At 39.7% G+C, this 21,284-nt stretch overlaps 1 protein-coding gene across 3 annotated transcripts in view; it reads right to left on the bottom strand.

Moving 5' to 3' along the window:
• The window catches only part of LOC122816582 (SEC14-like protein 5), a 1,360,693-nt gene that overhangs the window by 142,884 nt on the left and 1,196,525 nt on the right, over positions 1–21,284 (bottom strand). For all 3 annotated transcript variants that reach the window (XM_044089470.1, XM_044089469.1, XM_044089471.1), the window contains one exon: positions 8,853–8,990. In XM_044089470.1, the coding sequence (XP_043945405.1) occupies positions 8,853–8,990 (138 nt within the window). The remainder of the gene's footprint in view (positions 1–8,852; positions 8,991–21,284) is intronic.

Consider the following 21,284-nt stretch of genomic DNA (forward strand, 5'->3'; position numbering starts at 1 on the left):
ATATTTGTTGCATAATATCTTGTTTAATTTGTTTCTCAATATTCTAATCACTGTATGCTGCATCATTTGTAAAACTCTGATTTTACTCCTTTTATATGTTCTATGCTGTTTGTACAAAACAGCTATGTTTATATAATTTTTTATTATTTCTATTATTTTTTTATCATTTTTTTACTATGTATCTGGAGCTTTTCTCCCCGGGCCTCCCATCACCTTGGGTCCAGTCGGACTAACCCGGTAAACAAATGGAAAATAAAATAAATAAATAAAATGTCTCAGGTAATGGCATAGATGTCTATATTCTCCAGAGTGAAGACAACTTGTAGGTCTTCTTAAGGCTCATAGCATTGAGCAGTAATAAAGTTACTTGCTAAGTTGGTAGTTTTGTCAATTTGGCATTGCCTAAAAAAGGATCTAATGGGTGGACAAAGTTTTAGCCAATATCCGGAAGCCCAGGTGGGATGGGTACAGACCACCTTTAGCAAAGCAACATGGTCTGTTAACCATCTTCTCCCATGCTGACAAATACTTCAGCTTATACCAACTGCAAAACTGAAAATTGATACTAATATGGAAACTGCATTTTATTTATTATTTTAATTTTATAGTCAAAAATGGTACAGATGTAATAGAAGGTGCTCTTTAGATATTTATTTCTCCTATACTATTGATACTGTGGAAATAACATTCATAATCTCTTCTGGAAGTTTCCTTTTAAAGGAGAATGGTATATTATTTACTCCCCAGTTTCATAACTAAATGATTACGACTTTTTGTTGTATTTCAACTTGTAACATGAAATGTATAAATGAGGAATTTTGAAAGAAAGAAAAAATTATAAATAAAATAAGTGGCAGGCATTCCATCATTTAATAGACAACAAGAATCATAAATATAGTCGATAAAGGTAAAACTACTCTGATCAAGAATGATCATTAGCATTTGGATCTGTGTAAATAAAGTACAGTTGTATAAGTAAAACTTTCCATAACAGTAGATGCTTGAATAGCCACTTCCTCTCCCAATCCCCACAGAGAAATAACAAAGGCCATACAATAGTAACTCGCACAACTATTGTAAAACCAGACAACCAGAGAAAAACTAGCCCTGAATGGCCTAGACCTGAATGGGTATTGGTCATGTTGTTGCCAGCAACTGGAAAACCTTTTCCATTTGCTAAGATATGATTTTCTACTAGCAGGCTGTCTTGCCTTGATTTGTACCTGCTGCTCATCCTTGGCAAACAGGTGGATAAAAAGGAATTAAGACCCTATCATCTAGGCAGTCAACTGAAGTTGGTTGACATTGGGGTATATCAAACACCCCTGTTCTTGTGTGAGTGAACCCAGTCTGTGTGGAAATTTGTGGTTATTGTTCCTGACCATTTCCAAACGAAGAGAGAACCACTGTTACCTGGGCCAGAAAGGAGTCACCACAATGATCTTGTGGGATTCCTTCTGAATCTTCAGAAGTACCCAGGATATTAGTGATATTAGTGGAAAAGGTGGAAAAGCATACAGGAACATTCCTGTACAAAGAAAAGAAAAGACATCTACATTCCAGGCCTTCTTGCATGGAGTACTGTAATAGGTTCATAGATAGGTTCATAGATTAGTACTAGCCTAACTGCCCTTGCGAGCCATTTTAAGCCTAGCCAATTATCCCTTGTGAAACTCAAACCCTGCATCTTGTGTTTATAAGGCAAACACCTTAGCCATTAGGCCACCCTCCCCAATCTTGCCAACTGATTTTTCAGAGAGGAGGCAAAGAAGTCTATTTGAGGAACTCCCCACAGTTGGATCAAATATTGGATGACTCCCTGATATAATTTCCATTCATGAGGGTCTGCCCTGGTCCTGCTCAGCTTTGTCTACCACGCATTTTTGCTCTTACAAAATGCAGAATGCCTGTAGAGTGAGATTTTGCTATGAGGCCATATCTCAAGCTAATATTGCTAGTCTGTAAAGGGGGTACAAAGTGGCTCCCCCTTACTTGTCGATGTACTACACAACTGTGGTATTGCTTGTAACCACTTTGAAGAGGTCCTGGCAGCCAAAGATGATTCAGACAGTTGAGTGCCTCGATCAGGGCAAGCATCTCCTAGATACTGCATCTGTCCTTGGTGTCCCACACCCCTGCACTTTTAGTCCTTCTGAAACTGCTCCCCAAGCAAAGTCTGAAGCATCTGTGGTGACTGATTGCTTTGAAGAAGGAAGGGAGAAAGGGAGACCTGGATTTGAGGATATATGTCATTTCTACCAAAAGATTTCTCTTTTGTCAAACCCCAGCACTGGGTTTGAAAAGATACATGGTGATGATGCTGGGACCAAACAGACTTCAGATGACTTCAGATACCATTGTATCTTTCTTATGTAGAGTCTTGCCAGGGGTATAATGAGAATCATAGATACCATGAGACCCAAAATTTTGAGGTATTCCTCACAGTGACTGAAGTCTGAGTGGAAAACTTCAAAACCAGATCTAAATAAATCCCTATTTTTTTTTTCTTGTGGAAGAAAAGCTTTCTGAAATGAGGTATCTAGTTGATATCCCAGGAAAACAATCCTGTGTGAAAGAGTCAAGAAAGACTTTGGTCTGTTCTCTTGGAATCCAAGCTTGTGTAAGAGATCTCACAACCAAGAGAGAGATTCCTGACACTTGACTCTGCAAAGATAAACAAGTCATTTAAATATAGAAAAATATGGAGACCTTGTAGTCTTTGAGAACACCCTTAGTGCAGTGGATAATCAAAATGTTAAGGCAGAGAACTGATAATGTGATCCAGACATAAAAAACCCTAAGAAACATCTGAAGTCTGGAAGAACAGAGGTGTGAAGATAAGCATCTTATAAGTCTAGTGTTACATTAAAGGGGAAGAAGAGATAACAGGTTGTGAAGGGGCTTCATTTTGAATTAAGGCACTATCACAAACAGGTTGAGCACCACGAACATCCTTCAGTAAAATTACTTCCCCACTTAGGAAAGAGGAACTGGTTCTATCAGTCCTTGGGACAGCATGTGGTGAAGAACACGTGGAATCCAAACAGTCCGATCTGGAGGATAAGGAATGACCCCCTGGAAAGCAGGAATTTCCTCTCATTGCCATCTGAAATCTTGGTGAAAGATATTCAGAACTCATTTATCTGAGGCCATCTGTTGCCAAACAGAAAAACAGAGATTAAGATTTTCTGGAAGAAAAAGAGGGCCAGGTTAGGAGTGGATTACAAGGTCTCTTGAATAGTCATTTAGGCATACTGGAATGTCCTTAGTTGTGGGAGGTTAAAGACTTCTTTTTGGAACTTCTTTGCCATTCCTTAATAAATGTCTGTTTACCTGAATTCTGTTGAGATAGTCTGTTCTGTTTTCTGCCAAAAATGGAAGAGGAGAAAGAAAATTCCCTTGGACAATTTGGAAAAGGAGAACTGAAAAAGCTTAGAGATTGCCTGGATCAGCTTGCCCCTGTCGTCACTCTTTTTGATCATCTCTGCAGCAGGGGGACTAAACACTAAATTTCTGTCCACGGAAGAATTTAAAACTTCATTTTTAACATCATCTGGAATGTTCAGAGAATGCAGCCGTGCAAACCTCCTGGACAAATTATCAACAGTCACACACACACACACTGCAAACAATATGTAGAGACTTGTGCAAAAGAAGAACCTAAGTTATTTAAATCAGATTTTTACTCACAAGAAGACACTGCATATAAAACAATCTTTATACTTTCACCATTTGACAGAACAAACTTTAACCTATGAACCTGACTATTTAAAAATTTGAAGACCAAATTTGTGGAAGTATTCACTTTTTTCTCCAAACCTATCAATAATTTTCCCGCTCTTATCTGAAAGACTAGGATTGGAATTAGCTAAGTGCTTAGCAGCAGTGGGATAAATTAAAGCTATAGCTGCTGAGTCAGGTTTGAGAATAGTGTATAATAATATAAACAACTAAGGAATTTTATAAACCCCATCTACCTTTTTACAGGCAGCTGGCTGACTGACAGGAAAATTGCAAGCATTAACACACATATCCTCTAAGCTGACAGAACAGGAGGAATGGGTGTGTAAGTTCTGGAAAATCCTTCTGCAAGGCTCATATTTTCTGAGGGACTGAAAAAGCTCAATGTTCCCCCATTGAAAATACAGGTACATTCTAGCAAAAGTCTCAGAGAAAAACACCCCCATGGGGAGAATCAGAAAGTGAGATCTCCTATTTGTCTGAATCAAAAATCTGTGGAAAAAAATGTGTATCTGTCCCTGCATCTTCCTCTTCAGTTTCAGAATCTTGAATCTATTCAGGAAAAGAGGAATCCCTATTTCTTTTACCAGAAACTACTTTACAAGAAGCATTAACAGCCTGAATTAAACCCTGAGCCAGACCCAGTAAACTACTCCTCTCTGAAGAAGTTTGAGGAGGAGTAGATACATGCTTGGTTTTCTGTTTCTTTTTTATAAGACAATGAGGCCAACTGTGTTACTAATGGCAGAAGCTGCTTTGCCAGGGATGAACACAGCATCGTCGCACAAGGCAACCTTCCCTGCGCGCTCTCTCTCTCTCTCTCCCAGGACCGACAAGAATGGCTCTCCCTTGGCTACTGAGGGGACTGCAATTGCCACACAGACACACAGGATTATCCCCCACTCCATAACTGCTGTAGATGCTACACCAGAGGGATCCAGGGTCAAAGGTGAGTGGTCTGAGGTACAACAAACCCACAGCAAAGTCACCCACCTGTGGTTTAGGCAAATTGCTCTAGCAGCAAAGATTGTTTGCTTAACATTTTCTTTTTTGGCTGGAAGAAGGACTGACTGTGGACCTGTAGTCTGTTCCATGGTCAAACCAAAAACAGTGCCGCTTTCCCAAGGGAAGACAAGCAGCAAATGCCAGTAAAACTACAAGTCCACAAAATTATTTTATTTTTTGATAGAAAAAAATCTGTAAAATGCACTGTCAAACACTATGCCAGCCACACCAAGGAAAAATAAACACAATTTTTCTGCAGAAAATATGGTTCAGTTGGTTAACACTACTTTTAAACTGAAAGAAAAAACGAGCATTCTGTTTAAAAGTAACTATCAGTTTTGAGACAGTCCATTAAAACACAAAAATCCTGGCTTTAAAATAACTTTCCTGAAGAGGACAGTAATAAAACATCAATGCATTTAAGAAAATGGAAGTCCCCCCCCCAAAGGAATCTTATCTGTCTTGCAAAGGAAAGCACAAGCTGACCATCGATCCTCAAAAGCCTCACAGGAATGTACTCTTCGGCAGCAGTAAAGCTCTGAAGGACGTTGCACCAAATCTTGTCTTTCAGTAAGCTCACCTTGAGCTGCTTGACAGTTTGGGTATGTGGAAGGTGCCCTGAAGCCTTGGACGCTAGCCAGCCGTTATATCTTGGCAGGATACAACCCACATATAGTTAAGACTACTGCAGCGGTGATCAATATGATGAGCATTGATATATGTCTAGGTTGTATAGTTTCCAAGAAATGACAACTTGCTTGTGAAATTTTAGCAAAAAATATAACTTGGGGTTTGTTTGCATTAAAATATATTATAGCATTTATGGAAAGACTATGAATGCACTGATTATTATTGCTACAAAGAATCTTTCTTGCTTATAACATTGCTATTGTATAGTTTTAACAGCTTTTATTTTAAATTAAATAATTTACATTTGTTTATCTTCGATTTTTCAGTTGATTTTTCTGAAAATGCTCTGGAGTACAAGGATGTTTGTAGTCTGTTGCTACTGATGTGACATTCTACACAGCACAGGTGTTAATGAGTTAAGAAATAAAATATTAAATAAACTTTTAGTTTCATAGACCGTAGTGATTCTGAATGAAAGTCTCGAGAATTCACAAATAAATGAAATCAGCTCAGTACCTAAAATAAGAAGTTATGTTCTTACCATAATGTTCCACCTGTGTTGTCCATTTTCATTCTTCCTGAATGTATGGGTTCGGATCTGATACTCGGATCTACCTCAGCCATTACTGCAGCTTGTGGTGATGAACAAACTCTTGAGCTCCTTTCCTACTCATAATGAACCAGGCCGAACTCCCCTCAGATTGTATATATAGCTTAAGAGAGAGAGAAAGAAAGACAATAAAGAAATTGCCATCACTGAAGTTCAATCCAAGGGACATGGGGTGTCCTTGGTCTTTGACATTCTCATTCCTCCAGAAGTAGTTTGAGGTAGAAGGAGGGTGGGGAGTTAAGGAAGAATGAAAATGGACAACATAGATGGAATGTTATGGTAAGAACATAACTTCTTAATCTGATGTTGTCAATTTTCATTCATTCCTCAACATATGGGACAGAGTCAACAGCTACTTAACTTCCTAGGTGGACTCTACAGAAGGATATTCCCAAGTATGGCTGGGCCAAAGGCCGCTTGTCCCCTCCAGACCAGATCCAATTTTTAATGAGTGATAAAGGTATGAGGATTTGACCGGGTAGCAGTCGCACAAATATCATCCATGGATGATCTGGATTGGAATACAGTGGAAGTACCTATAGATCTGGTTGAGTGAGCCTTTAAAGGTTTTGGCAGGGGGAGATTCGATTTATTTTATACAAAAGAGATATAATCTGTCAACCATCTGGCTATAGTTAACTCTGTGACTGATTCACCTATATTGTGATATGCAAAGGAAACAAAGAGTTGGTCAGTTTTCCTAATATGCTTTGTTCTGTGCAAGTAGAAGAGCAACTACCTATGAGCATCCAATAAGTGTAGCATATACTCCCCTTTACTGGCAAAGTTTGGGAAAAATACTGGCAGGTTAATGCAGGATTCTGACACCAGCTTAGGTAGGAAGGAAGCCCTGGTACGCAAGGTGACTCTGTCCTTCTGGAAAACTAAATACAGGGGCTTAGAAGATAAATGCTTGAAGTTCTGAAATTCTTCTAGCAGATGTAACCACAGCTAAAAAGACAGTCTTCCAGATTAAGAATTTTAGATCACATTTAGCCGCAGGTTCAAAGGGGGACTGTGTCAAGTCTTGCAGTATCCAGTCTAAATCCCATGGTGGTGTAGGATCTTTGTAACGAGGCCTAAGTAGAACTGTCTTCTTCAAAAATGCTTTGCATAGTTTAGCAGATGCTAGGGAAGAATTTTGAAATCCAACATGGAAATGTGATATGACTGTGAGTTGGATTTTGGTTGTGGATGAACTACCACCCTCATTAAATAAATTTGCTAAAAATTCAAGAACAGAATGTATCAGCTGAAAAGGGTTCTGCCTCATTCTGCTCTGCCCAACAAACAAATCTTCTCCATTTGCTTCTGTAGAGTTTCCTCGTAGGGGGCTTATGGGATGACTTCAGAATGGAACGGACAGATGAAGACAGCATAGGCTGCCTGGCTATCAATAGAATTGGAGAAGCCATACAGTCAGCTTGAGGTTTGAAATGTCTGGATGAATCATGCCTGTTAGGTGAGACAGAAGGTCTGAATTCAGATCCAGAACCCAAGATGGTTATATCAAATGAGGCTGAAGGAAGGGGAACCAAATTTGTCGAGGCCAGAAAGGTGCAATGAGGGTGACTTTGCTCATCAACCTGGCTGCTTTCTGCAGGAATTTGGGAATTCAAGTAGTTGGGGGATAAGGGTTCAGAAGACCAGCGTGACCAATCGTGGAGTAGAGCATTCCTCAGTGACTCCCCTGGAGGGGGATTAGGGCAAAGAAGCTGCTGCACTTGTTGTTTAGGGGAGATGCAAAGAGACTGCAGCAAGGCTGGCCCCACTGATGGAAAATCATGTCTGCCAGTTTGTTGCTCAGAGATCACTCATGAGGTAGTAAGATAGACCTGCTCAGATTGTCTGATATCATGCTGGACTTCCCTGGAATATGCGTTGCAATTAGAAAGCAGTTGGAAGAAATCACCCATTGCCATACCCTTAGGGCTTCTCAACAAAGGGAGTAAGATCTGGTTCCTCCTTGTTTGTTTATGTTCCAAACTACTGACATGCTGTCCATTCGGACTGCAATGGTTCTCAGAGGGTGAGAGTTTTGGAATGTTTGCAATGCCAAAAGCACCACTCTCATTTCCAGAACATCGATATGCAAGTTGGCCTCCTTGGGGGACCATGTGCCTTGGACTGTCTTCTCCAGAAAATGTTCCTCCACTCACCTAATCTGGGAGGCATCCATGGTCACTGTGGCACTGGGCTAAGGGAGAATGAAGGTATGGCCTAGAAACAGTTGTTGAGACAGCATCCACCAGGAATGAGATGGTTTGCGTGTCTGAGTTATTTTTAAAGTAAACAATGCTGGAGAGTAGAAGAAAAGGTTTGCAAAAACTCTTTTTTTTTTTAAATAGAAATAAAGCCCTGAAGTAATGAGGCTATACAAGGGTAAGAAAGGGCTTACTAACAATGGTAGTAAGAATACACTCATAAATATATATAGATAGAGAAATAAAGAAGATGAAGGTAGCAAATTACACTTAAGAAACAAAGAAGTTATTCAGTAAGTATTGAAGGGAACATTTTTAAGAAAATTCTCAAGAAAAACACTTGGCTTTTATACCAATGCTCAAGAACAGCTGTCAACCACGTCTGATTGTAAAAGCAACAAACAAGATCTGACGGGAGTTAGGCTTAGTGCATTATGAGTAGGAAAGTAGCTTGAGAGTTTGTTCATTTCCACGAGTTGGAATAACGGTCCAGTTGGCTCCGAGTATCAGATCCGAACCCATATGTTGAGGAATGAATGAAACTTGACAACATCAGATTGTGTTTTCTGTTACTTAAGATCTTTCTTGTGAACACAGTCTTATTTCTCATTATCACTATCATGCACAAGACCCCCCTTCCTTGATTTCAGGACTGACATTACCTCATGTGGAGCTCCTTTGAAAACAAAAGCAGACTGATAGATAGTTTCTGTCCACAATTTGATATGATCTGAGTTTTCCAGTTCTTCTTCAGTCCTATACAGTGATTTCGGGACTAGTCCTCCTTCTGAGACATTGCACTGCAAATTCCAAAAGATTTACAATATTAGATAACTAACATATTTTGAAAGGAATGCACAGCACATATTTAAATCTGCATACATTTAGATATTTTTAATGTTTCTTTTTTGCGCATACATTTAGATATTTTTAATGTTTCTTTTTTGCTGATTCAAGTGCACCAGCCTTGCATTTTACAGACTTTGGTACATCCTCCATTCTTTTTGCTACTTTTTCATCTCCCTACTGCTACCTGCAAATGTGAAAACATCTGTGACCTCAATGAAACAGGAGAATATACCATTGCCTTAATCTGTCCACCATGAGTTATAGGGGCATTTTACTTATTTCTGCAGTTCCAACCTGAGATGACTCCAAACACAATGAAGCAAATCTACACAACACAAAAGTTCATCTGTGCTTGATGGCATATGTCAAGAAGTAGAAGTAAGTATATTTGCTCAAGTTTAGGGTTATTTCTGTCTCCTGACTTTTTTACTGGGAGACCCAGAACCCCTATGCTGTTGGCTAATGCCATTCCATCCCTCTCCCTTGATGCTGACATATGACGTTAATAGCCACTCAATCCCAGTACCTATAGCTCCTTGCTGCTCCAGTAACCAACTTTATTTGCTAAATCCAAGTCACCTGGGACACAGTCAAAGTTCTGTTCCTCTCTGACAAGAAGGCAGAATTTATTAGAAAGCAAACATAAAAGGTTTTATATTGATTACAACTATTTTTTTCTAAATATCCACAGTACCAAGTAGCATTTATAAGTGGGAAACAGGATTTTGTCAAGAAAAAAAAAAACTGCTGCCCATTAAGAGGCTAAAGGTGAGATGGTCACTGGCACCATCTGCAGGACAGAGGTGACAGCACCTCAGATGACTTAACTTAGCCTTTCTCACCATAAATTGTTTGCTCTGAGAGAACACATTGTATCAAAAGTCTGAATACTGAAGGTTATAGATGCCTTCTTCCTAGGGATTAATATCATTTAATAAACCTAGAAATTACACAGAAATACATGCATAAGCAAAATCTTAGTTTAGCCAATAAAATTTAACTAGAGAGGAAATGCAGCAGCTCTGGCACAGATCCAAAATGGAACCACCCCTACAAACAGCACTTCAACATTCTACAATCTTCATTGCACTGGTTCATAAGTGTATACTAGCCTAACAACTCCTAGGGCCCTTATAAGCCTAGCTGTGCAACCCACATGTGACCCACAAATCTGATTTATATAGGTGATAATTTACTGACTACCTCTGTCCATCAGAGATATAGGACTTACACCAAGGGTGAATTTTTGATTACTCATCCATTGATGCAAGTTGCACTTAAATGGGGATAGGGAGGAACTCTGCTTCACGTGGATGGGGAGCCTGTTCCAGAGAATGGGAATTCTCTGAGCAACATATCTGTCTCAACAACATGTCCTAGTTATGTTGAAAGCAAAGTTCACTGCTTTACCTTCCTTATAGTCATGTGGTATGCATTAATTGAGAAACAGATAATACACTTCAACATTTTTATGTATTTTCTGTATCTCAGTGGTTCATCATTACTAACATTAAATTCAGAGACCTGCTGCTGCAACTATATGACTCAGTAAAATTGTATTTCCACTTACATCTACAGGATTATATTTTCAGCAAGTTTTATATTCAAACTCCATAAAAGAAGTTATGTACTCACCATAACGTTCCATGTGAGTTGTCCATCTTGCCTTCATTCATTACTGATGGGTTTGGAACCAATCTGCGGTTCCGACTCTGCCATTTACTACAACTCGAGGTCTTCAACTAGCTCATGGCTCACTCCCTATTCCATGATGCTGTAGGGCATTTCCCAGATCATGTTTTCTGGTAGAGTAATCCTAATATGTAATAAATATACATATATATAAAAATATATATATATATATATATATATATATAGAGAGAGAGAGAGAAAGGTTTCCTGTAAGCTGGTAAGCTAAGAAGAGGGTCAAAGACCATTAGGTGCCAATTTGTAATCTCTTGTTCCTCCAAGAAAGGGGTAGGAGGGTGGGACATAAGAATGAAGGCAAGATGGACAACTCACATGGAATGCTATGGTGAGTACATAACTTCTTTATGTAAAATTGTCCTATCTTGCCTTCATTCATTACTGATGGGATAGCATCCTTAGCACCATCTTTCTTGGGTGGCTCACAGGAGTACATTCTTTAGAACAGTGGATCCAAAGGGGCCCTGTCCCTGGAGGCCAAATCCACTTTGTAATGAGTGATAAAGAATTGAGGCCTTGCCCATGTTGCTGCACAAATAGTATCAATTGGTAATCTTGCACAGAAGGCAGAGGAGGTTGAAATAGCGCTTGTTGAATGAGCTTTTATTGTATCTGGAAGACTTTTACTCGAATTCTGGTAGATAAAAGTGATACAGTTTGATAACCATCTGGAAATAGTTGTTTTGGCTACAGCAGTTCCCTTCTTAGAATCTGAGAAGGAAACAAACAGTTGTTCAGTGTTTCTGAACTCTTTTGTCCTGTGTAAATAGAAGCATAACTGTGAATGCACATCGAGTTGGTATAACAAATATTCTGCCTTACTGCCATATTTGGGAAAAAACACTGGCATATCTATAGACAGATTGATGTTTGATTCTGAGTACACTTTAGGTAAAAAGGATGGGTTTGTATGAAGAGACACTCTGTCATTATGAAACTGCATATATGGAGGTTTAATAGATAATGCCTGTAATTCCGAGACTCACCTTGCTGAAGTGATAGCTACTATGAAAACTGTTTTCCAGGTTAAAAATTTTAAGTCACAGGATGACGCAGGTTCAAAGGAGGGTATAATTATGCATGACAATACCAAATTTAGATTCCATGGAGGTAGAGGTGGTTTCATGGGCGGTCTTAATAGATTTGTGCCTCTTATGAAAGCCTTACAAAGCCTATGGAACATAACATTGAGTCCTCCTTCTCCAAAATGAAAATTTGAAATTGCTGCTAGCTGAACATGAATAGTAGCTGCAGCCACACCCTCATCAAAAAGTTTTGCCAAATATTCTAGAATTGATGATACAGAGGCAGAGAATGGGTCAATGTGATTTTCTATAGCCCAAGTAGAAAACCTCTTCCATTTATTGAGATACAGTCTTCTGGTAGAAGGTTTATGAAAGGATATTAGTATATGTTGAACTGAAGTTGTAAGGTTAGCTAGCCTGGCTATGTTTAGAACTGGAGTAGCCACACTGTCAACTTGAGGGTCTGTAGGGATGGATGGAGCATTTCCAATGGATGAGACAGGAGATCTGGTACTGGGTCCAAAATCCATGGCTCCTCCTTTAGGTGAGGCTGCAAAAAGGGGAACAAAATTTGACAAGACCAGTAAGAGGCTATAAGTATTAGGGTCCTTCCCAGTACACCGGCTTTCTGTAGTACTTTTGGTATCACAGGGAAGGGCGGAAAGGCATAGAGGAGAGCCAGGGGCCAATTGTGTATGAGTGCATCCCTTGGGGATTCCCCCAGAGGGGGGATTAGGGCAAGGTAGCTTCTGCATTTGGTGCTTATGGGTGTGGCAAAGAGATCGCAGCAAGGCTGGTCCCATTTTCAGAAAATCATTTCCGCTACTTCTTGTTTTATGGACCACTTGTGAGGCATTAGTATTGCTCTGCTGAGTTTGTCTGGTATCACGGTGGGTCTCCCTGGGATGTGCGTTGCTATTAGAAAACGTTGGGAGGATGTCACCCATTGCCATACTCTCATGGCCTCTCAACAAAGGGGGTAAGATTTGGTTCCTCCTTGTTTGTTTATATACCATACCACTGACATACTGTCTGACTGGATAGCAATCGTTCCCAGAGGAAGAAAGTCCTGAAATGCTTGCAACGCAAGAAGCACCTCCCTCATCTCTAGGACATTGATATGCAAATGAGACTCGTGATTCCTTCTTCCCTGATAATGCCCCCCCCCCCCCAAATCTGGGAAGCATCCGTGGTCACTGTGGCAAGTGGTCGTGGAAGAACAAAAGGTCGACCTACGATGACTTGCTCTGAATGAAACCACCAGCAGACATCTGTTCTGCAGGATTCTGTCAACATAATCTGGTGCGACATTGGGAGTTCTTGTGCATTCTCACTAAGGGAATTACATTTATTGCTTCTGTCATGGTACCTCTTACTTTCAAAACTGTCCTTGCTTGTGTCTTTCTTTTGCGAAGTAGGTCTAGAACCTGTAACCGTAAGGTTTGTACTCTTTCTGCTGGTAGTTTGACTGTCATTGTTGTGGTGTCTAAATCTGCACCTATAAAGACGATATGTTGCGATGGCAATAAGGCAGATTTTTTTGTAAATGATTGCGATCCCTAAGCAAGAACAAAGTTTGATTGCGGTATCTCTTGCTTTTACGAGAAGATGCTTGGTGGTGGTGGTTAGGAGCCAGTCTAAATATGGAAACACCCAGAACCTTAAACGTCTCAGGTGAGACGTGACTACTGCCATGCATTTGGTAAACACTCTGGGGGCTGTAGTGAGACCAAGACAGAGACAGGCAGAGCTCAAAATTGGACATGACTGGCTCCCAGCCAAAAGTGCAGATGATTCCTGGATAGTCTGTCCATTTTTATGTGGTAGTACGCATCCTGGAGATCTACTGAGCACATCCAATTGTCTTTTCCCAAAAAGGGAAGTACTGACTACAGTGTAACCATCCGGAACTTTGTATTCTTTACAGATTTGTTTAGTCTACTGAGATCCAAAACTGGTCTCCAATCCCCTGTTTTCTTTGGAACTAAAAAGAACCTTGAGTAAGTTCTGGATCCTATCTGATCTAATGGGACCATTTGGATGACTTTTGCTTAGCAACTTTTGAATTTCTAGAGTTGCTAATTTCCTGTCACTAGGTGGAACATCCAGAATGTTTGATAAACATGGGGGAGGAAGAAAAAAGGGTATAGAATAACCTCTGGATATTATCTTTTGTACCAATTTGTCTTTTGTTATGTTTAGCCAGGCATCTGGGTACAAAGATAGTTGGCCCCCAACTGCCTCTAGAGGGGAACATATGGGCCTTCTTTCAGGAGCGTTGGAAGGGCTTCCAAAAGAAAGAGTCTCTGTTGCCCTGGTTTTGCGGACCCCCTCTGCCACATGGCCAGCATCTTCCATTATTGCCTCCCTCTCTGCCCCCTGGGGGAAGGCTCACATTATGTGTCTGGAAAAACTCTTTGGGATTTCTGAAACCACATCTTTCCACCCTTTTGAACTTTGGGATAAGGTCTGGAAAGTGTGGAAAAATGGACTCCAATGGCAGAGAGTTTTTCCTTTCTGCTCAAACCTAGGTAGAGTGTCTTTTACTTTAGGCCCGAACAAGGATGAGCCAACGAAGGGGATATTAACAAAGGATGACTTGAAGAGCCCTGCAAAATTGCACAAACTCATCCAGGTAGGAGTTGAACTCACGCATGCCGAGGCCCCGAGAGACAAGTTTGGAACCGATAAAACTTTGGTCCGACTAGCCTCCCTGGATCTGATCAGAGAGTGTCAGCTCCTAGACACCTCAGATGGCACAGAGGTAGTCAGAGCAGTTTGAGCCGAAGATGCCGAAGTACGTCTCGGCCCTGACGGCTCCACCTCTATCAGTTCTACACATTCTGGCTCCAAAGCCACAGTTTGGGTCGGAGGAGGAATCGACGTAGAAGGGATGCGTCCAGTCGGTTCTAAAACTGATTGGGTCAGTTATGACAAAAGTTTGGCTAGCACCGGTGTCCTCAATAGTTTCTGCACAAGATGATCCACATCATAGTCTGAAAGGCTTTTGGGGGATCGAGAGGATGGGGCTGGAAGTGCCACAGACTGTAGTACTGATGACCTTAATGTAAACAAGACCGGCTTCAATACAGGTGAGCGGCTCCTAACTTGCAACTCCATCCAGCCCAAAACAGATGGAGCTGAGATGGAAGGCCAAACAAGTTCAACTGATTCTGACATTTTCGATAGTTTCTTGGATAGTTCCGATCTACCAGATGATGTAGATGATGATCTTTTAGAGCCTCTGTCTGATTTTTGAGCAGGAGACTGATTTTTTTGGATGGCTTTGACCCCTCTAAAGCTTCTGAAAAGGAAGATTTAAGTAGGCTTTGAGGATCACCTTATTCCTTCTTTCATGAAGGAATCTTAAGCTGAAGGAGTGGCAAATAGAGCAAGACTCCGGTACATGCAGTGCCCCCAAACAATAAACACAATCAGTGTATCCATCCGTAATGAATATTTTTTGAGAACATTTGGGGTACCTCTTAAAACCCGAAGGTTTGGCTTCTTTACGCTGCTTTGACATCTTCTAACCAACACACTACAAAAACACACCTAGAAAAAAGAAACAGCCCTCTAATTTAAAACAGGCTCAATAGTTCTCTAAGTAAAACAAGCTATAAAGAGATATCCCAAAAAGGGAAGGCATCTCTGATCAGTATTAGCAAGAAACTTTGATCCCTTATAAAATCATCAATGGCCAGTTTCGAAAGAAAAATTGCCCTAGACACTAAAGATAATCACAAGGCCTTCTTTAGTTATGTCAGGAACATGGGCGGAAACTCCCAGATATGCTCTGAATTGTTGCATAACGGTACAAAATATACCAAACCTACAGACATAGCCAACATCCTGGCAGACAGATTCAGCGCAAACTTCTCCCCCCCTTCCCCCCCAAAGGAGCAAATGCCTATCCCAACTGAATGTAACCTCCCTGACATCACAGATGCACAGGTGAAAGCTGCCCTCTCCAAAGCAAAAAATACAGCCTCTATGGGACCGGACGGTGTCCCAGGCTGTGTCTTACATGAGCTCCAAGAAGAACTGAACCCTCACATTAAGTCACTGTTCAAACTTAGCCTTACTACAGGATATGTACCCAAAGAACGGAGTACAGCTACAGTGGTCCCACTTCACAAAGGTGGTGCCACAACGGACCCCGGAAACTATCGCCCCATAAGCCTGACTAGTATGGTCTGTAAAGCTATGGAGCGTATTATCATGGAACTCATAAACAAAGACATTGGGAGCCTCCAGACACTGGACCCTACCCAATTCGGCTTTGTTAAGGGCAGATCTTGCCTCTTAAACCTAGTTGATTTCTTTGAAACAGTTACCAAAGCCATAGATGAGGGCAAGGTAGTCCACACAGCCTACCTGGACCTCGCAAAAGCCTTCGGCACAATACCCCACTCGGGCATCATAACTAAGCTTACCAGCTTAAATATCAACCCCTATATCACAAGATGGGTTGCAAACTGGCTCAGAGATAGAACCCACATGGTCAGAATCGCAGGCGCCATGTCCGAATCCAAACCAGTTACAAGTGGCGTCCCACAGGGCTCAGTTCTGGGACCTCTCTTGTTCGGTATACACTTCTCTGAGGTTCAGGCTAACACGGGGGGATTATGGCTGACAAAGTTCGCAGATGACTGCAAACTGGGGGCCATAATCGAATCTCCAGCTGACACAAGCATCCTCCAAAAGGGTCTCACAGAGACGGATGCTTGGTGCCAGAGCCATGGCCTCAAGCTAAATGCTAAAAAGTGCATAGTCATCCCCTTTGGGAAAAACAAGGTGCCCACAAACTACCACATAGGTGGTAATCCATTAAGTAAACAAGGTGCCCACAAACTACCACATAGGTGGTAATCCATTAAGTACGGAAGAAGTAATTAGAGATTTGGGGACCAACGTAGATAGCAATCTCTCATTTGATAATCACGTTGCCAAAGTGGTTAGAAAGACCTTCTATATAGCCCACCTTATCACAAAAGGGTTCACATCTAGATTAAGAGAGGTCATTGTGCCCCTCTACTCGTCACTCATCAGGCCCATAATTGAATACAATGCCCCTTTTGGGATGTACCTTACCCGACACCTGCAGCAACTGGAGAGACCCCAAAAGTACCTCACCAAGAGGATCATGGGCTACAAACAGATGTCCTATGCAGCTCGACTAAAGAAACTCCAGCTCTACTCAGTTGCTTACCGCCTACTCAGAGGCGATCTATGCCTGACATACAAAGCCATGTCAAACCCAGAATTAATGGACATGCTCCACCTCAAAAAATCCAAGTCCCTTAGAGCTACACGCTCCAGGGACCTAAACCTCAGCACAAAAATAAATAGGACATGCTGGAGGGACAGATTCATTTCCCAGAGGCTCCCCTCACTCTAGAATAGAATCCCATTTCATGTTAGACATAGCCCCTCGCTGACCCTCTTCAAGCGAAATCTGGACGCGTGGATGGGAAATCGCAAATTCACCCCTGGGATCTCTTCTGTGTCCCTGCTAGACAGAGGCACAATAAACTAATCTTAAAAGGGTACCTTCTGTGACCTACTTTACAGAGGCACAGTAGGCTAATCTAATAGGGAGGCGGAAGCCAAATACACTCTGGCTAGGCTTATAAATGCCCTGGGGCAGATAGCCTAGTATCTGCCTATGAACCTATGAATCAATAACAGTTTAACACACAAGCAATTACAAACGGCTGTTTGCATAAAGGAATAACACTCTGCTAAAATCTAATAATCTACTGGACTAGAGGTGTAAATGTATACAGATACACATTAGCCTTCACTTCAGGCTGACAAGAGAAAAATATTTTAAGCAATTACTAAACTATTTCTAACAACTATAATAATTCTAATAATGAATTCCACTAAATATATATAGCACACTTTAAACTATCGTAAGAAAAGTTGGGATATGGGATTTGAGTCCTAATGAAAACTTGGCCAAGTAAAACTAACAAACACTCTATATAAAGAAAGCACTATAAATGTGAGTAAAGTAGGAAATATAACAAACTAGTAATATTGTTAAAACTGTATATAGAAATTTTTAAAGTTTTAATGAACAAAAACAAACTTCACTTAGCCAGAGCTAGATGAGACACTCGATCCGTTTCACCGGCAAACGAGTTCTGGGGAATGCCCTACAGCATCATGGGATAGGGAGTGAACCACGAGCTAGTTGAAGACTTCAAGATTTAGTAAATGGCCGAGTCGGAACTGAGGATCAGTTCCAAACCCATCAATAATGAATGAAGGCGAGATAGGACAACTTCACATTTGATGTTCTCTTAGCAGTTGTACCACCAGATCTGCTTTATTACATTCCTTGGATTCTTCATAATCTAAAGCTCCACTGTCTGTACCAAGTTAACTTTCACTCTTTCTTTGTCAAATTAGACAGAATATTACAGGGAATTGTATTACTGTGGAATACGTTACATTAAGTGGAACTAAACAGCAAAAACTTTCTAAAAAGTTTAGTAAAAGACAAGGTAGCAAACCCAGTAAGTATTCCAAAAATAAGATAAACCAGGTGCTCCAAGGGACCAGAACTCGTATCCTCAAAGCATTTATTGTCTTACAGCTTAAACAATTTTAAAAACAAACTGCTGTTGTAAAAAATCAAACAAGTTTACCGCTAATAACATCATCAGATCTGATGATGAAATTCACTTGAAAGACGAAAGCGCAAACCTGTTTGATTTTTTGCAACAGCAGTTTGTTTTTAAACTTTTTAAGCTGTAAGACAATAAATGCTTTGTAGATATGAGTTCTGGTCCCTTGGAGCACCTGGTTTATTTTATTTCTAAACAAGTTTTGTTAAACTGGGAAAATTCTAAACAAGTACTGTTAAGGACAAGTAATTGCTGTTGCAAAGTAAGTCTATAAGGGTGTGGTTACCTTGTAGATTTTTTTTTTACTTTATTTATTTTTATTTATACTTTGCTAGCCAAGTTAGCCCAACTAGGCCAATGATCTCTCTTCAGGGAGACCCAAGGTGGTATTCATAATGACTAGGGGAAATTTGGCCAGGGCAGAGAGGAACTTTCCCTACTCTTTGAATTTCTTATGGCAAAATGGATGACAGCCTATTCGGAAAGGGAGTACTATGGAAACAACTCGAGAGCCTGGCAGGAGTTCTGGTGTACAAATTTCAGTTTTGGAAGATGACCATTTGCCAATGAATCAGTTATTGCACTTGATGTAAGAGAGAGAGAGAGTCCTTGAAGTTGGAGGGAGCTTTGTGGAGCCAAACAGTGGACAAATGTGATAGTGTAGTGAATGATGCCCTTGTTATGAAAGGTGGTAAGGATATGTTGTAATGTCAGAGGTCAAAGAATGTTAGGAATGCATCCATTCTTGTTTTTTTTTTTTTTTTTTTTTTTTTTTTGAAGGACAGAATGCCAGAGAACAATGGAGGAAGTTTGCAACCCCTAAAACTTTCACATGCATGAGCAGTGCAAAAAAGCACTGTGTCAAGGAAGTATGCTAACAGCATGGACATGAAATTACCAGTGGTAAGAATTATGCCAAAAACTGGTAATTCTGTTGATGGCTTTAATGTCTGCAACACAACTGCGGTACCATTAAGAATGAATGCTGCTGAAGTTCATATTTTTATCCATGCAGGGAAGGAAAAATTTTGTAACATTACATTTAAAGATGTGACCAAAGCTGAGACTTTTCTGGCAAATTCTGATTAAACAAAAACTTTGCCTTCCTTGTGCTAATTTTGACATGATGGGAGTTAAATATTTCTTTTCAAAAACAGACTGTGGTACAGTTTCCCATTGCAGAGGTGGACCGTATACAATTAAAACATTTTTTCAGTTATTATTGTCAGTCAATATTTGACATTCAAATAATATATGATGATCATGGTTTATGGAATGGGTCTTGGGAATCGTGGGCTTATTTAAACATATTTAATGGACAGATAATGTGTATTCCTATAATGGGAACTATGGATGAAAAAGAGCATTTGTTATGTAAAAATGACAAAAACACTTGGCATTTTTATGATTCTGTGACACATTAAATGTTCCCAGTGCAGGGAAACAGGGCATACGCACAAAATTTGATTAGCTTTGATAGACAATGCAAATAGGTTGGGCATTTCCATTTGGATTGTCTGACAGTACAGGAGACTGAGTAGCAAGAACATCATACTATAGTACCTTTTGGTCTTAGTAATGAATCATATCTTCAAAAACTACTCTAATCATCTCTTGAAACAAAATTTTTATTCCAGTTGAAGACAGATTACAGTTAATTAAGATTATATTATTTCCAAAAAAATATTATATATAACTCAATCTCTTATTTTGCCATCTAATAAAAACAAATTAAATGAATAAATAAATTACTGAAATATTTTTAGAGTAGCCAAATAAATCCAGATTGAGTTTATATCATTTTAGACCTTGCAATTTTGGAGGCATTCATTTCTGAGTATAGAAACATACGCAAAAAAAATACTTTAAAAAACTATTTTTAATTGGCTAGATAATAAATATGGATTTACTGTCAAAATGTCTAGGTGACTTACCTCAACTGTTTGAAAATCAAACATGGAGATGCAGAGAGGGAAAACTGCGAACACTATTCCTGTCGACTATGATACATAGCTACGTAGCTTGCATTCGCAGATTTGAGTGTTGGTGCTGTGAAGTGCATTGCACTACAGTGGGGATTGAGAAAATGACCCTTTTCCATAGTGTAGTGCAATCTTGGAGGTAGAATATATAAGTAGCAGGGGGTATGGGGCACAGTACAGTAGGAAATTCTCTGCATCCTAATGTATCTTTTTTCAAGATGGTGAAGGGTCGAATGTCGATTCTTTCCTTAGAAAGAATCAGAGCAGTCGGCTGGATGGTTTTCTGTTGTTCTGGGTTGGGGATTTGCACAGTCATAGGTCACCTCGACAATTTGATAGTAAACTTAAATATGTCACGAACTGGAAATCTTTACATTATCATCTGTTTAATAGGAATAAATTAAAAGTTTTACATTTTAATAGTCATAAATCTTTTAATTAGTTTTGGATATTTATCTGTAATTATATATCAATTACTTTTTACCCTCCTAAAAATCATATTATATAAATCATACCTTAAAGAGCTTAAAAATAATTCAAATAATTTAAATTATAAGTTTTGGATTGAATCCATTGTTCTTTTTTTAGTTAAAAATCTTATAAATAATGGACCGATTCATATAAATCATAAATGGGGAAGACAATATTTTGTTTGCTGGTATCAGTGTTTTGATGGAGTTAAAATTAAATCTTTTGTGTCTTTGTATCTAAAACATAATACTGATTCTAGGATTTCATCTCATTTACAATTATTTATTAATTTAATTCATACTGAGTTCTCTTATATATTTAATTCTTTGGGGAAGGAGAGTCCATAATTGATAAAAATTCTAAATAAAATTATATATAAAGACCAGAAAATGAATAATCTGATCCTTAATTACACACAATAT

Source organism: Protopterus annectens, chromosome 12.part0 (genome assembly GCF_019279795.1).
Source record: "Protopterus annectens isolate FY-2018-M chromosome 12.part0, PAN1.0, whole genome shotgun sequence".
Classification (NCBI taxonomy): Eukaryota; Metazoa; Chordata; order Ceratodontiformes; family Protopteridae; genus Protopterus; species Protopterus annectens.